General features: G+C 43.8%; 1 protein-coding gene across 1 annotated transcript; it reads right to left on the bottom strand.

The window, feature by feature from the left end:
• Positions 1-289: 289 nt before the first annotated feature.
• On the bottom strand, positions 290-15,329 carry LOC137351464 (zona pellucida sperm-binding protein 4-like). Its single transcript, XM_068015913.1, has 9 exons — positions 15,101-15,329; positions 14,389-14,567; positions 14,219-14,316; positions 14,006-14,139; positions 13,731-13,920; positions 13,444-13,591; positions 13,247-13,319; positions 13,014-13,121; positions 290-566 (listed from the first exon to the last, which is right to left on the bottom strand). The coding sequence occupies exons 1-9, from the start codon at positions 15,327-15,329 to the stop codon at positions 439-441; spliced, it is 1,287 nt and encodes a 428-aa protein (XP_067872014.1). The 3' UTR covers positions 290-438.
• Positions 15,330-16,270: the final 941 nt, after the last annotated feature.

Genomic DNA, 16,270 nt, shown 5'->3' with positions numbered 1-16,270 from the left:
GGAAAAAATAGAGATTAAACATTAACATGCATTTGGGCCTGATGGTTTTCAAAAGAGTTCACTGTGGAACTTACTTTTTTTCTGGGGCGAAGACTTGAAATGGTGCAGGCCTTTTTTTCCTTTTTCTCTGGTTCACTGAAAGAAAAACTCCGATGGTTCAGGAGGATGGATGCGTTGTTGCAGTCTTCTCTTGTTATATCTCAGTCACAGTTCAATGGCGAAAGCCTGGTTTGATTGCTCAGGTAGGGAGCTCAAGGCCAACTTCAGTTTCTGCTTACATGTTGTTTAAAGATGGTGGTTTTAGGCAGGGTCCTTCCGCTTCACTGGAATAGATGAAATTCTAATTTTTGAGCTAATAACTGAATTAAAACCAACACTGATTCTGCTCCAACTGTTCCAGAATGTGCTGCCACTTCATTTGTGCTCTACCATCACCGGTCACAATCCTTTCTCCTGATTGGTCAGTTTGAATCTGGGTCGCTTTGCATGCCTCAAGTCTGTTTGGGATTGTTTCATTGGTTCATTATATAGTTTATAATTTCTCCTTGCGTGAGTGTGACACCTCCCTGCAAAAAGGGAAAAAGTGAAATTCCTTGGTATATAATTTTTTTTAGAAAGAAGGAAAAGTAAACAAACATCTACATGCCTTCATACACATGCACTCTTCAGGGTCACTGTAAACTTCCACGGTTTACTGGTGGCATGTTGTCTGTTGAAATTCTGGACAGAGTGTCCGCAATGACATTGTTTTTTCCAGTTATGTGGATGACTTTGAAGTTAAACGGTTGGAGGAGTAAACTCCCTCTGAACAGCCCGCTGTTGTTAACTTTAAATTTCTCGAGGAAAGTTAGTGGATTGTGGTCAGCGAATATTAATATGTCCCTGTGTCCGTCACATAGAAACATAGAAAATAGGAGCAGGAGTAGGCCATTCGGCCCTTTGAGCCTGTTTTGCCATTCATTATGATCATGGCTGATCATCCAACTCAGTAACCTGTTCCCACTTTCGCCCCATACCCTTTGATCCCTTTAAACCCAAGAGCTATATCTAACTGCTTCTTGAAAACATACAATGCTTTGGCCTCAACTGCTTTCTGTGGTAGCGAATTGCACAGTCTCACCACTCTCTGGGTGAAGAAATTTCTCCTCATCTCAGTGCTGAAAGGTTTACCCCATATTCTGAGACTATGACCCCTGGTTCTGGACTCCCCCACCATCGGGAATATCCTTCCTGCATCTAACCTGTCAAGTCCTGTTAGGATTTTATAGGTTTCTATGTGATTCCCCCCTCACCCTTCTGAACTCCAGAGAATATAATCCTAACCGACTCAATCTCTCCTCATACGTCAGTCCGGCCATCCCAGGAATCAGTCTGGTAAACCTTCACTGCACTCCCTCTATAGCAAGAACATCCTTCCTCAGATAAGGAGACCAAAACTGCACACAATATTCCAGGTGTGGCATCACCAAGGCCCTGTATAATTGAAGCAAGACAACCCTGCTCCTGTACTCAAATCCTCTCACTATGAAGGCCAACATACCATTTGCCTTTTTTACCGCCTGTTGGACCTGCATGCTTACCTTCAGTGACTGGTGTACGAGAACACCCAGGTCTCGCTGCATATTCCCCTCTCAGTTTATAGCCATTCAGATAATAATCTGCCTTCCTGTTTTTGCTACCAAAGTGGATAACTTCACATTTATCCACATTGCACTGCATCTGCCATGCATTTGCCCACTCACTCAACTTGTCCAAATCACCTTAAGCCTGTTTGCATCCTCCTCACAACTCACCCTCCCACCCAGTTTTGTGTCATCTGCAAATTTGGAGATATTACTTTTAGTTCCCTCATCTAAATCATTAATATATATTGTGAATAGTTGGGGTCCTAGCACAGATCCCTGCGGTACCCCACGAGTCACTGCCTGCCATTCGGAAAATGATCCATTTATCCCTACTCTTTGTTTCCTGTCTGCCAACCAATTTTCTGTCCATTGCAATACACTACCGCCAATCCCATGCGCTTTAATTTTACACGTGTGTCTCTTATGTGGGACTTTGTTGAAAGCCTTCTGAAAGTCCAAATAAACCACATCCATTTGCTCCCCCTCATCAACTCTACTAGTTACATCCTCGAAGAATTCTAGTAGATTTGTCAAGCATGATTTCCCTTTCATAAATCCATGCTGACTCTGCCCGATTCTATCACTGTTCTTCAAGTGCTCTGCTATAAAATCTTTGATAATGAACTCTAGAATTTTCCCCACTACCGACATCAGGCTGACTGGTCTATAATTCCCTGCTTTCTCTCTACCTCCCTTTTTAAATAGTGGGGTTACATTAGCTCCCCTCCAATCTGTAGGAACTGTTCCAGAGTCTATAGAATCTTGGAAGATGACCACCAATGCATTCACTATTTCCTGGGCCACTTCCTTACATGCTCTGGGATGCAGACCATCAGGCCCTGGGGATTTATTGGCCTTCAATCCCATCAATTTCCCCAACACCATTTCTCTACTAATACTGATTTCCTTCAGTTCCTCCCTCTTACTAAGCCCTGTGTTCCCCAATATTTCTGGTATGATATTTGTGTCCTCCTTTGTGAAGACAGAACCAAAGTATGCATTTAGTTGGCCAGCCATTTCTTTATTGCCCATAATAAATTCCCATGTTTCTGCCTGTAAGCGACCTACATCTGTCTTCACCAATCTTTTTCTCTTCACATACCATTGAAACTTTTACAGTCAGTTTTTATGTTCTCTGTAAGCTTGCTCACGTACATTATTTTCCACTTCTTATTCAATCCCTTTGTCCTCCTTTGCTGAATTCTAAATGGCTTCCAATCCTCAGGTCTGTTTTTTCTGCCTCTTCCTTGAATCTAATGCTATCTCTAATTTCCTTTGTAAGCCATGGTTTGGCTACCTTTCCCGTTTTACTTTTGCGCCAGAAAGGAATAAATAATTGTTGCAGTTCATCCATACGCTCTTTAAATGTTTGCCATTGCCTATCCACTGTCATCCCTTTAAGTAGTGTTTCCCAATCCATCATAGCCAACTCGCACCTCATACCTTCATAGTTTCCATTACTAAGATTCAGTACCCTAGTCTGAGAATCAACTACATCACCCTCCATCTTGATGAAGAATTCTATCATATTATGGTTGCTCATCCCCAAGAGGTCTCACACCACTAGATTGTCAATTATTCCATGCTCATTACACAATACCCAGTCTGGGATGACATAGACCTCAAAATGTTGAAGGGCGAACAGAAGTCCCAAAGCTTCCTTTTCAATGGTGGAATATTTTCGCTGATGTTTATGTAACGTTTTAGATAGATAGCCAATTATTCTCTCAATACCCGACTCATCATCCTGGTGTAAGACTGCTCATAATCCCACATTGCTTGCGCCAATAGCCATCTTGAAGGATCTGTTAAAGTTTGGGGCTGCCAAAACGGGTTCATTTCTTAGAATAGCCTTCAATTTCTCAAAAGTCATTTGGCACAGTTCTGACCACACTACCTTGAAATTTTCTTTAACAAATTGCTCAACGGTGCAGCTGGCGTGCTGAAATTATGGACAAATTTCTATAGAATCCACACATCCCTAGCAATTGCATTATCTCTCTTTTGGTCTTGGGAATGGGAAAATCCATCAGGCCTTGTACTTCTGCTGCCCTTGGCAACACCTGACCTTAACCTACAACATGTCCCAAGCAGGTCACTTTGTCCTTAGCGAACTCTCTTTTGGCTAAATTGCAACTAAGTTAGCACTTTGTAGATCTTTGAATAACACCCTTAAGTGATTTAGGTGGTCTTCCCAGGTGTCACTATAGACCAGCAGGCCCTCAAGGTATAAAACACAGTTCCTTAAGCCAGCCACCGCTTGATTCATTCATCTTAGGAAAGTTGCTGGGGCATTCTTTAACCCGAATGGCATGACTTTACATTGGTATAGATCATCTGGCATTACAAAAGCTGAGATTTCCTTAGCTTGGGTGGTCATGGGGCCTTGTCAGTACCCTTTTAATAAATCAGTTTTACAGATGTAAGTGAAGTTGTCTACCCAGTCAATACAATCTTCAATGCAAAGAATCAGGTACGAATCAGTTTGGGTCACTGCCTTAACGTTTCAATAGTCAATGCAGAGTGTCTTAGATCAGTTCAGCTCAGGAACTAATATAATCGGAGAACTCCAGCTGCTTTGACTAGTCTTTGTTAGGTCATTGTTTAATCTACATAGAATCTCCTCTCGGACTTGGGCCAATTTATCGGGGCTCAGACACAATGGATTGTGACTGAGGTGGGGTGCCCCCTACATCCACATTATGAATGGCCAAAGAGGTGCAACCCAGTTAGTCCCTACACACTTCCCCATACTCTCTTAGCCATGTTGTTAGGCCTTTCCTCTGCTCATCAGTTACATAATGGCTGCACAGGTGGAGTAGTAGGCGAAGGTAGGTAGTGAGGGAGTCCCCAAAGCTATCCCCCTCTCAAACAGATATATCATTTTGAATAGTGTTGGGGGTGGGGGGGGGGGGGGGGGGGGGTTGGCCTCCCAGGGGAAAGCAGCAACAGCCAAGTTCGTGGCACCACGGATGGCTCTGCTGCACAGCCGGGGTGAAATGACTGGGAGAGCCATTGTGATAGGAGATCCAATTGCAAGGGGAACAGACAGGCATTTCTGTGGCCACAAACGAGACTCCAGGATGATATGTTGCCTCCCTGGTGCTAGGGTCAAGGATGTCTCAGAGTGGCTGCAGGACATTCTGAAGAGGGAGGGTGAACAGGCAGTGATCGTGGTACATGTCAGTACCAACGACGTAGGTAGAAAAAGGGATGAGGTCCTGCAAGATGAATTTAAGGAGTTAGGAGCTAAATTAAAAAGCAGGACCTCAAAGTTAGTAATCTCAGGATTACTTCCTTTGCCACGTGTTAGTGAGTATAGGAACAGGAGACTAGACCAGATGAATGTGTGGCTGGAGAAATGGTGCAGGAGGGAGGGATTTAGATTCCTGGGCCATCGGGACCGTTTCTGGGGAAGGTGGGACCTGTACAAGCGGGACGGATTACACCCAGGCAGAACTGGAACCGATGTCCTCGCAGGGGCATCTGCTAGTGCTGTTGGAGAAGATTTAAACTAGAATGGCAGGGGGATGGGAGGGGAGTGGGGAGACTGAGGAGGATATTTAGGAAGGACAGACAAAAAGGGAAGGGAGGTGGAGTAGTGTTGTTAGTAAAAGAGGAAATCAATACAATAGTGAGGAAGGATATTAGCTCAGAGAATCCTGATGTGGAATCTGTATGGGTGGAGATAAGAAACACCAAGGGGCAGAAAAAGTTGGGAGGGATTGTTTATAGACCCCCCCAAACAGCAGTAGTGATCTGGAGGATGGCATTAAACAGGAAATTAGAGACACATGTAATAAGGATGCAATTGTAATTATGGGTGAATTTAATCTACATATAGATTGGGCAAACCAAATTAGCAATAATACTGTAGAGGAGGAATTCCTGGAGTGCGTACGTGATGGTTTTTTTTGGTCCAATATGTTGAGGAACCAACTAGAGAACAGGCCATCCTAGACTGGGTATTGTGTAATGAGAAAGGATTCGTTAAAAATCTTGTTGTGCGGGATCCCTTGGGGAAGAGCGACCATAACATGATAGAATTCTTCATTAAGGTGGAGAGTGAGAGAGTTGATTCTGAGACTAGGGTTCTGAATCTAAATAAAGTAAATTACGAAGGTATGAGGCACGAGTTGGCTATGATAGATTGGGGAACATTACTTAAAGGTTTGACAGTGGATAGGCAATGGCTAGCATTTCAAGAGTGCATGGATGAATTACAACATTTGTTCATTCCTGTCCAAAAATAAAACAGGAAGGGTTCCTCAACCATGGTTTACAACAGAAATTGGAATAGTATTAGATCCAAGGAGGAGAAATATAAAATTGCCAGAACAAGCAGCAAACCTGAGGATTGGGAGCAGTTTAGAATTCAGCCAAGGAGGACAAAGGGATTAATTAAGAAGGGGAAAATAGAATATGAGAGTCAGCTTGCAGAGAACATAAAAACGGACTTTAAAAGCTTCTATAGATATGTGAAGAGAAAAAGTTTAGTGAAGACGAATGCGGGTCCCATAGTCAGAAACGGGGGAATTTATAATGGGGAACAAATAAATGGCAGACCAATTCAATACATACTTTGGTTCTGTCTTCACAGAGGAGGACAAAAATTACCTCCCAGAAATGTTGGGGAACATAGGATCTAGTGAGAAGGAGGAACTGTATGAAATCAGTATTCGTAGGGAAATGGTGTGTTGGGGAAATTGAAGGGATTGAAGGCTGATAAATCCCCAGGGTCTGATAATCTACATCCCAGAGTACTTAAGGAAGTGGCCCTTGAAATTATAGATGCATTGCTGCTCATTTTTCAAAATTCTATAGATTCTGGAACAGTTCCAATGGTTTGGAGGGCAGCTAATGTAATCCCACTATTTAAAAAAGGATGTAGAGAGAAAACAGGGAATTATAGATCAGTCAGCCTGACACCAGTAGTGGGGATAATGCTAGAGTCCATTATAAAAGATGTAATAGTAGAGTACTTGGAAAACAATGACAGGATCGGAAAAAGTCAACATGGATTTATGAAAGAGAAATCATGCTTGTCAAAACTACTGGAATTTTTTGAGGATGTAACTCGTAGAATAGATAAGGGAGAACCAATGGATGTGGTGTATTTGGACTTTCTGAAGGCTTTTGATAAGGTCCCACATAAGAGATTAGTGTGCAAAATCAAAGCACATGGGATTGGGGGTAAGGTACTGACCTGGATAGAGAACTGGTTGGCAGACAAAAAACAAAGAGTAGGAATAAATGGGTCTTTTTCCAAGTGGCAGGCAGTGACTAGTGGGGTGACGGAGGGATCAGTGCTGGGACCCCAACTATTCACAATGATCTAGATGAGGGAATTAAATGCAATATGTCCAAGTTTGCAGACGACACAAAGCTGGATGGAAATGTCAGCTATAAGGAGGATGCAGAGAAGCTTCAGTGTGATTTGGACAGGTTGAGTGAATGGGCAAATACGTGGCAGATGCAGTATAATGTGGATAAATGTGAGGTTATCCACTTTGGTGGCAAAAACAGAAAGGCAGATTATCTGAACGGCGATAGATTGGTAAAGGGGGAGGTGCAGCGAGACCTGGGTGTCCTTGTGCACCAGTCACTGAAAGTAAGCATGCAGGTGCAACAGGCAGTTAAGAAGGCAAATGGTATGCTGGCCTTCATAGTGAGACGATTCCAGTACAGGAGCAAGGATGTCTTGTTGCAATTATACAAGGCCCTTGGTGAGACCACATCTGGAGTATTGTGTGCAGTTTTGGTCTCCTTATCTGAGGAAGGATATTCTTGCTATGGAGGGAGTGCAGCGAAGGTTCACCAGACTGATTCCTGGGATAGCAGGACTGATGTATGAAGAGACCTTGGGTCAATGAGGCTTGTATTCGTGAGAGTTTAGAAGAATGAGAGAGGATCTACAAAACCTACACAATTCTAACAGGACTGGACAGACTAGATGCAGAAAGGATGTTCTTGATGGTGGGGGAGTCCAGTACCAGGGGTCAGAGTGTAAGGATAAGGGTTGAGCCATTTAGGACTGAGATGAGGGATTTCTTCACCCAGAGAGTGGTGAACCTGTGGAATTCTGTACCACAGAAAGCAGTTGAGGCCAAATCATTAAATATTTTCAAGAAAGTGTTCTATGTAGTTCTTAGGGCTAATGGGATCAAGGGATACAGGGAGAAAGCGGGAACAGGTTACTCAGTTTGGATGATCAGCTATGATCGTATTAATGGCGGTGCAGGCTCAAAAGGCCGAATGGCGTACTCTTGCTCCTATTTTTCTGTATTTCTATTTCTATGTTTCTATAATTAACTAATGTGTTTAGCCCCCCTAAGATTTCTGTGTTGGCTAGTTTCACAGTAGGGAGTTCAATCTGAGAATTTTTCAGGTCCACTTCTACCCCAGCTGCTCCTCACTATTGTTTCCATCCTCAACTGTCCTCACTACCGGGTACACATTGTTACGACCAGGAAAGAAAGGGGTCTAGGGTTCCCTCTCAGCCTTCACCTGGTCTTACGATACCAGGATTTAATTTTAAACACACCGTTTTGTTTTTTTCGCTCCCATTTAGTGAATCCTTGTTCACTAATTTCTAATTATAAGGCAAAGAAACTAGCCAGTCAGGTTTTTTTTGGCTTAAAGAAAAAAAGCTTGAACTTTATTAAAATTAAACTCTAATTTGGTTAACACCTACGGATACGCGACGCGCCCACGCTAACATGCATATGCAATACACACATACAGATAGAGACAGAAAGTGCAGAAGAAATAAAGTGGAAAAGTTTGAGGCAATATCTGAAGATGGTTTTAGTTACTGCTCTTCGAGCTCGCTGTAAAGTCCTTGATTGTAGGTAGGTCTTGCTTTTCGTTGGATCCCAGTATTCTTCTTAAACTTTATTCAATGTAGGAGACTTTTCTCTCTTGAAGTTCATGTGTCCTCAGTGGGGCCAGAGGCTTGTGAGCAAGAGATGGGAGCAGACAGGAGAGGTCTTCTCACTCCGAGAGCAGACAGCCTTTCCCAGTTCAATCTCTTTGTACAATTCAGAAAAACCCTGGTTGCCAAGCAGGTTAGTCATGTGACTAGTTGTTTTGACCACATCCGTTTGTGGATTTTCTTATCTCAGCCGACTCTGGAATGTCTCTTCTTACACACAATACCTGGTGCTCAAAGTCCATTGTGGGTTAAATTGGAGCAGGGAATAGCCCCTTTGTCCCTCCAAGCACTGTCTGTTAGTATGCAAATGTTTTTCATGCAATTCTGGCAGCCCTTGTAACAGGCCTTCTCCTTCCCAGCAACAATTTGAAATTTATGGCTGTATGGTGAAATTAATATGCCTCATTCTTGGCAGGTGGGGGCCCAACATGACAATATTCACTACTTTGTCTTCATGATAGTATTTCTTTAAACTGTTTTGTGGCACAGCCGTTGTTACTTTCTCCGGTCAGGGGTCTTGATCAGGTAATTGACCTCACTGATCTTTCTCCCCACGCAGTACAGGCCACTAAATCTAGCTTTCAGGAGTTTGCCCAGTAACAGCAACAACACCAGGACCTGATCCCCTGCTTTGAATGTCCAAGCCTCAGCATGTCTGTCTGCCTGTCTTTTCATGATCTGCTGGGAGGCTTTAAGGTGTTCCTTAGCCCCAGAATATGCTTTAAAGAGTCTCTTGTGAAAGGCTGATACATAATTCAATAACCAGGTTTCCTCCCTTTGATCCAGAAGCTTTTCTTTGATCAGCTTAAGGGGGCCTCTTACCTCATGCGTTTTGACCAGTTTGAACAGACTGAAGCCCATCGATTCATTGGGTGAATCCCTCATGGCGAACAGCAGAAAAGCTAACACCTTGTCCAAGTCATGGGGGTATTCACAGCAGTAGGCTCTGATCATTGTAGATTAAAAAGAAAGCAATTTTTTTAAATGTTTCAATAATATGTTTGATCGACTCAGGCCGTTTCAGGCATGAGAAAAAAAAATTAAAGGACTCGGGTTCGGGTTGGCTGTGGTTGTGTCAGGCTCAGGTCCTATTTTAATTTTATACCCAAGCCAGGCTTTACCATTGAATGTCAAGGGGATGGTTTGATTCTCTCTTGTTGCAGATGGTCATTGCCTGGCACTTGTGTGGTATGCAGGTTACTTGCTACTTATCAGCCCAAGCCTGGATATTGCCTAGGTCTTGCTGCATTTCTACACAGACTATTTCAGTAACTGAGTCGTCGCGAATGGTGCTGAACATCGCACAATCATCAGCGACCATGCCCACTTATGACCTTATGTTTGAAGACAGCTCATTGATGAAGATGGTTGGGTCTAGAACACTACCCTGAGGAACTCCTGCAGTGATGTCTTGAAGCGAAGATAATTGACCTGCAACAACTACAACCATCTTCCTTTGCACTAGCTACGACTCCAACTAGCGGAGAGTTTTCCCTGATTCCCATTGACCTCTGTTTTGCTCAGGCTCCTTGATGCCATTCTTGGTCAAATGCTGCCTTGATGTCAAGAGCAGTCACTCTCACCTCGTGAGTTTAGCTCTTTTGTCCATGTTTGAACCAAGGCTGTAACGAGGTCTGGAGCTGAGTGGCCCTGACAGAATGCAAACGGAGCATCACTGAGCAGGTTATTGTTGAGCAAATGCCGCTTGATAGCACTGTTAATGACACCTTCCATCACTTTACTGATGATTGAGAGTAGACAGGGCAGTAATTAGCCAGGTTGGATTTGTCCTGCTTTTTGTGTACAGGACATACTTGGGCAATTTTCCACATTGCTAGGTAGATGCCAGTGATGTAGCTGTACTGGAACAGCTTGGCTAGGGGTTCAGCCAGGTCTTCAGTATTGTTGCTGGAATGTTGCCAGAGCCCATAGCCTTTGCAGTATCTAGTGCCTTTAGTTGTTTCTTGATATCACACAGTGAATCGAATTGACTGAAGACTGGCATCTGTGATGCTGTGGACTTCAGGAGATGGCAGAGATGGATTATCCACTCGGCTCTTCTGGCTGAAGATTATTGCAAATGCTTCAGCCTTATCTTTTGCACTGATGTGCTGGGCTTCCCCCATCAGTGAGGATGGGGGATATTTGTGGAGCCACCTCCTCCTGTTAGTTGTTTAATTGTCCACCATCATTCATGACTGCATATGGCAGAACTCAGATCTAATCCATTAATTATGGGATTGCTTAGCTCTGGCTATCGTATGCTGCTTATGCAGTTTGGCACATAAGTAGTCCTGGGTTGTAGCTTCACCAGGTTGACACCTCAGTTTGAGGTATGCCTGGTGATGCTCCTGGTATGCCTTCCTGCACTCTCCATTCGACCAGGGTTGGTCTTCTGGCTTGATGCTAATGGTAGTGTGGGGGAATATGCTGGGCCATGAGGTTATAGATTTGGGGGGGGGGGGGGGGAGGGGAGAAGAGGAGGAGGAGAAAAGAAAAAAGAAAGAAAAGTACAATTCTGCTGCTGATGGATCACAGCGCCTCATGGCTGCCTAGTTTTGAATTACTTGATCTATTCAAAATCTATCCCATTTAGCACAGTGGTGGTACCACACAACATGGGAGGGTAACCTCAATGTGAAGACAGGACTTTATCTCCAGAAGGAATTTGCAGTGGTCATTCCTACCAATATGGTCATGGACAGATGCATCTGCAACAGACAGATTGAGGATGAGGTCTGTTATATTTTTTTCCCCTTTTGTTGGTTCCCTTGTTACCTGCTGCAGCCCCAGTCTCACAGATACATCCCAACTGAATGGCTTGCTCAGCTAGTGTCGAGTCAACCAGATTACTACGATTGGGAGTAATATAAACCAGACCACGTCAGAACAGCATTAGTAAACTTTTGTTTTTTAAAAAAATTATTATGTCCATTAGACTTGCTTTTTCATGCCAGATTTGTTTGAATTCAAATTCCATTTTGTGCCTTGGTGTGATTTGAACCCCCTAACCCCTGAGCAATATGCTATGTTACTAGCTCAGTGACAATACCACTACATCACCTCCCCCATTCAGCATACATTTATCCAAGGAAAAGCTGAATTAGGCAAGGGAAGAGTTTTCAGCTTATGGAATTTGCACTTCAATCCATGACAAACACTCCAAAGAGGAAACAAACGAGGGTGAGAAAAATACAGAGGCTGGGTTTGGGTGATACACCATTTTGCCAGTACAGTTACTTCTGAAATTGGAGGGATATTTCAAACCTCCAGTTGCAGAATTCTCACCACACCACCACAAAAAAAAAGTGTAAACACAAGCTGGATGTTTACAAACATTGTTAGATCCTCTACCCAAAAGTAGATCTAAGAGTTGCCAGTCTGACAGTTATGGCAAAGATCTTAAAGCAGGTAACCAAGAGATAAATGTTCTTCACTGTAATGCTCGGAGAATGAATATCTTCAGACTAAGCTTCTAAATGAAGAACCTTCCAGCCCGGAGGGAGGAGGCTCTGCAACAAGAGCCAAAAGATGCATAATGCCCAAGTCCATGATTTGACTCCTTACTTCCAAGATCCCTTTCCAAATTTATCCAATACTTGGCATGATACTGAAGCAAGGAGTCAGGTGCCACTGAGGAATCATGGGGCAATGGCCTGGTTTCAAACAGCATTTAGATTCTAAAATCACATGTTCAATTTTGTTCAGTGAATTAATTCTTTTTATTTGCACAAGTTACCAAAATACTGAGTATGAGATCACACAGCACAGCTCCAGCTATTCTACACCATGTCAGCTTAAAACCCAGAATGGACCACCCTTGATATTTGTGCTTTATCATGTGATCTGGAGCCCACTATTTCCAATTAACTGCAGCCAGCTGCTTTTCAGCATTTTAAAATTAATGCCAGATTAATAACAGTTATATACTCCAGCAATTGGCAAAGTCACAGGTAGAGGTGGTGCACTGGGATGTTGAAAAAGCAAGTCAAAGAAAAAAAAAAGTCACTGTAGCCAAAAGGATGAATCCCAAAGTTAACTGGATTTACATCCAAAAAAGAAAAACTCCCAAATTCTGATCATTCCCACCACTGGAAGTTTTCCATTGCTACAAGTCCTTGAAAACCAGTCTGCTGTTCAATGCCAAGTGAGTGATATTTACTTAAGGCCCAAGTAATAAGCAAATACACAAAAAGGCACATTTCAGTCCATTAGGTTTATTTCTGTTCAAGGTCTACAGTTCAATCTCATTACATTGGGAAGAAGCAGCTCTGGTTTCCTCAGTCTGTACACTGCAGCCATCAGCATCACCACCAACAGGGACAGAGACACCAGCATAAACCCAATGGCTGCTCCATTCAGAGGAGATCCAACAACATCTAAAATGGGAGACAAGGAGAAATTTCTAGATATTTGGAAAGGTTCACAGTGGCCTATTGAAAGACAACACTTACCATTCTCTTGCAGCAGCTTCTTAAACTGGCTCGTATCTTCCAGGAAAATGATGGGACCAGGGGCACTCACCAAGGTTCCCTCATGGTGGTTTGCACTCCTGCGTCTCTCTATTGGAGAAGCACATTAGTAGTTAGCCTCAACCTGCTCCCATAACTGATGAGGATACTTCTCAGGAGAAAATTCTGTAGCTTTTCACTGGAGGTATGTTGAAACTAGAGCAAGAGGAACTCACTTGTGTCACATTTGGCTGTACAGTCATCCTGAGCAGAGGGAAAGCAAACTTCAGCACTGCAGTGCAAGTAAACCTAGGAGAGAAAAAAAAAAAAAGTTATTTAGGGAGAGATTCATGTAGAGAGGAGCTGGGCTGTTATACAGAAGGAGCCAGTAAAGGATTTCATTGGCTTAGACTCCTTGCTGCAGTTTGGTTACCTTTCCAGAGAGAGGCTGTTCAGAATCTTCATGCAGGAAAACAAAAGTCTTCACTTCAAACCGCTTGTGATGGGTTGGAAATTTCAAGCCAGAAAACATATCCACTGTGTGTAGGAGAGTCTGGTAGTCATCACCCACATAGGGACACCTGCAATACAGGAGGGTCAGTTAGCAAACAGAAGCTCTGAAGCCAATTTCCCCTCCTGTTGACACTACATTTTCCTACCAAAACAGAAGTTTTCACCCAATATCCAAGAAAGGCCACCCCTTCAATTCAGACTCCTTACCCATCCACCAGTAGACTCCATTGCACCTCATGGAGTGGGTCTGGGACAGGAGTTGCCCAGCAGTCACGCAACTTCAGCACAATCATTGGGTCAGTGCGATCCTTCACACGAACCTCGACAAACACTGGGTCCTGGAGGAAACTCTGAATGGGGTAGTCACTAACCACATACCAGGATCTGTAATTACCACCTGAAAAGCAGATACAAGAACCAGTCACACTCTGCATGGATACCTTCCCAATGCTTCCTTTCACCATTACCCTGGGTGGTTATACCTTTTGCAATTCGCAGTTCCAGTTTCAGAATCCCATCTTCAGAAGCTGGAGGTGGTGGAGGAGCTGTGTAAACTGTGACATTGATTTGTAAGCCAGTCTCTTGCCTCCCTTTGTACTTGCACTGGACATGCAGGCTGCAGAGAAACACAAGTAGGTCCAGCTTCATTCAGCAACACTTCCCTCCAAACCCAACACCTCACACCATACCCCTACCTGAAGGTGCTGTCCCGGGTTATTGAGCCCAGTTTCCCAGTCTGAATCATCCTCTTGCCCAAGACATCAGTTTCATATACCAAGGTCCCATTCTCCTCCTGCAATGAGGAGGGGGTTTAAATAGGGAGCTACTTCATTCATCTGGAGAATACTGGATCTTCAATACTCACCCACTTGATCGAACCACAGGAGGTAATTGGGAAGCGGAAGGTCACAAGCTGGGCAGTGGTTAGTTTAGGCCTGCACTCAGCTGCTTGTCCATCTTTCACATACAGGGATGACAGGTTGAGGGCAGGACGGGTCAGGTTCCTGGAGATCACTAGGAGGAACTGACCATCTGCTGTGCACACTGCAAAAGAGGAAAGACATACAACCCAAATGCACCAACCAGTAAACTTGTGTCCAGATAAATAAACACCAACACAGACTCCTCAGAAAGGGACGAACATGCTCGACCAACCTCCAAGGAAGAAACATCCCAAGTGGATGGTGGGAAGCCAATGTATTGTGTCCAGGCTTCCAAGAGGCATTATTCAGAGTCCAAGAGGAAATGTGATTTGTATAAACACAGCAATTAAAAACTGAAGAGGAAAACCTGCTCACTTGGCAGCATTCAGACAGGAGAAACTGAGGAAGAGTTAGTACAGAACTCAATTAGCCCATTTTAAGAAAGGAAGTTCTGCATGTTCACCAGGTGAAAGATAGTGAACATGAACATTTCAGTAATAGGTATTAAAGATTTGAAGTCTCAGATGTCGAATAGCCATTTCCCATCACTCCATCACACAATGACAAATCTGTGGACTATTTCCTGATCAAGTTAGTTTCTCCTCCTCTCTCCCTACAAGTATTGCCTCTGGAATCGGGGAGAGGGTTTGTTACCTGGGCTGTTTCTCAGGCTGTAGAAACAGGGATGGACAGCGGAGCTCCGCGGATCAAAGCAGCAGCCCTGGCTGGTGCAGTCACTGCTGCTAATCCCGGGGTGACCACACTCAAACCTCCAGTCTGCCTCTGTAACACAAACATCATCCCCGGGGAGGAGCGGCTGGGCTGACAGCAAGGAGAGCCCGGCCAAGAAGCAGAGAGAACGACAAACCAGCCAACGTCCCATCCCGGTTACTGAAGCAGCATAATCATTTCTCCCAACACCAGCCCGTTTTATAGCCGGGAATTGGAGGCGGCTTCCTGTTTCACGGGTTTTTGCATTACTGATAAACTCTAACATTAATTGTCTGGTTTGATGAATTCTCTAATGAACTCGTCTAGGAATAGGCGACATATCTGGCAATTGATTGATCTAGTGCTGTGTGCATGCGCTCAATCAATCCCTGAACATTGCTGTTCCTCATAACGTCGATTCCAGATAATGACCATTAGAATTCAGGTCTTTAACAATTTAGGCAGGAGCTTCACTCCCAATGTACCGGCTTTGAGCAGATCTGCAGCAGGTGGGGCCGAAACAAATGGGTGAGAGAGCAGTTTTGTCAGGTGCCTCTCCATTACTGCATCAATCACTTCCTAATCAAAGCTCACATTTTCAGTTAATTTGGCTTCCTCATCTATCTTAGTTGTGATCAAATCCATTGCAGGCATAATGGGCAGAATGGCCTCCTTCTGTCATGTGCAATTCACTCTTGCAATGGTGTAACTGATAGTCATGGACTCCAGGGACCTGAGCACATAATCTAGACTGACACTTCAGTGTAGTACTGAGGGAGTGCTGCACTGTAGGAGGTGCTGTCTTTCTGAATAAATGTTAAAGGGAGGCCCAGTCTGCCCTTTCAGGTGAAGATTCCACTGCACTGGGAAGGAAGGGGAGTTTCCCTGGATTCCTGGCCAATTTTTATCCTTGAACTAATGCCACCAAACCAGATTATCTGCTCAGTATCATGTGCTATTTGTGGGATCTTGCTGTGCACCAATTGGCTGCCACATTCCCTACGTTACTACAGTGACTACATTTCAAAAGTACTTAATTGTGAAGTGCTTGGGATGTCCTGAGGATGTGAACGGTGCTACAGAAATGTAAGTCTTTTTAATAACCCGAGTGGA

The sequence above is a fragment of the Heterodontus francisci genome, chromosome 36 (genome assembly GCF_036365525.1).
Source record: "Heterodontus francisci isolate sHetFra1 chromosome 36, sHetFra1.hap1, whole genome shotgun sequence".
Taxonomy (NCBI): Eukaryota; Metazoa; Chordata; class Chondrichthyes; order Heterodontiformes; family Heterodontidae; genus Heterodontus; species Heterodontus francisci.
The sequence above is the reverse complement of the archived record's forward strand: the minus strand, read 5'-3'. Positions and strand labels throughout refer to the sequence as shown.

Bases quoted from the DNA above. Each gene is read 5' to 3' on its own strand.
- LOC137351464 (XM_068015913.1), bottom strand. From the start codon at position 15,329: ATGGGACGTTGGCTGGTTTGTCGTTCTCTCTGCTTCTTGGCCGGGCTC. The intron at 14,568-15,100 runs GTAACAAACCCT...CCTCTTTTGCAG, and splicing joins CAGCCTGAGAAACAGCCCAG to TGTGCACAGCAGATGGTCAG. The intron at 13,592-13,730 runs GTAAGGAGTCTG...CCTGTATTGCAG, and splicing joins TGGAGTCTACTGGTGGATGG to GTGTCCCTATGTGGGTGATG.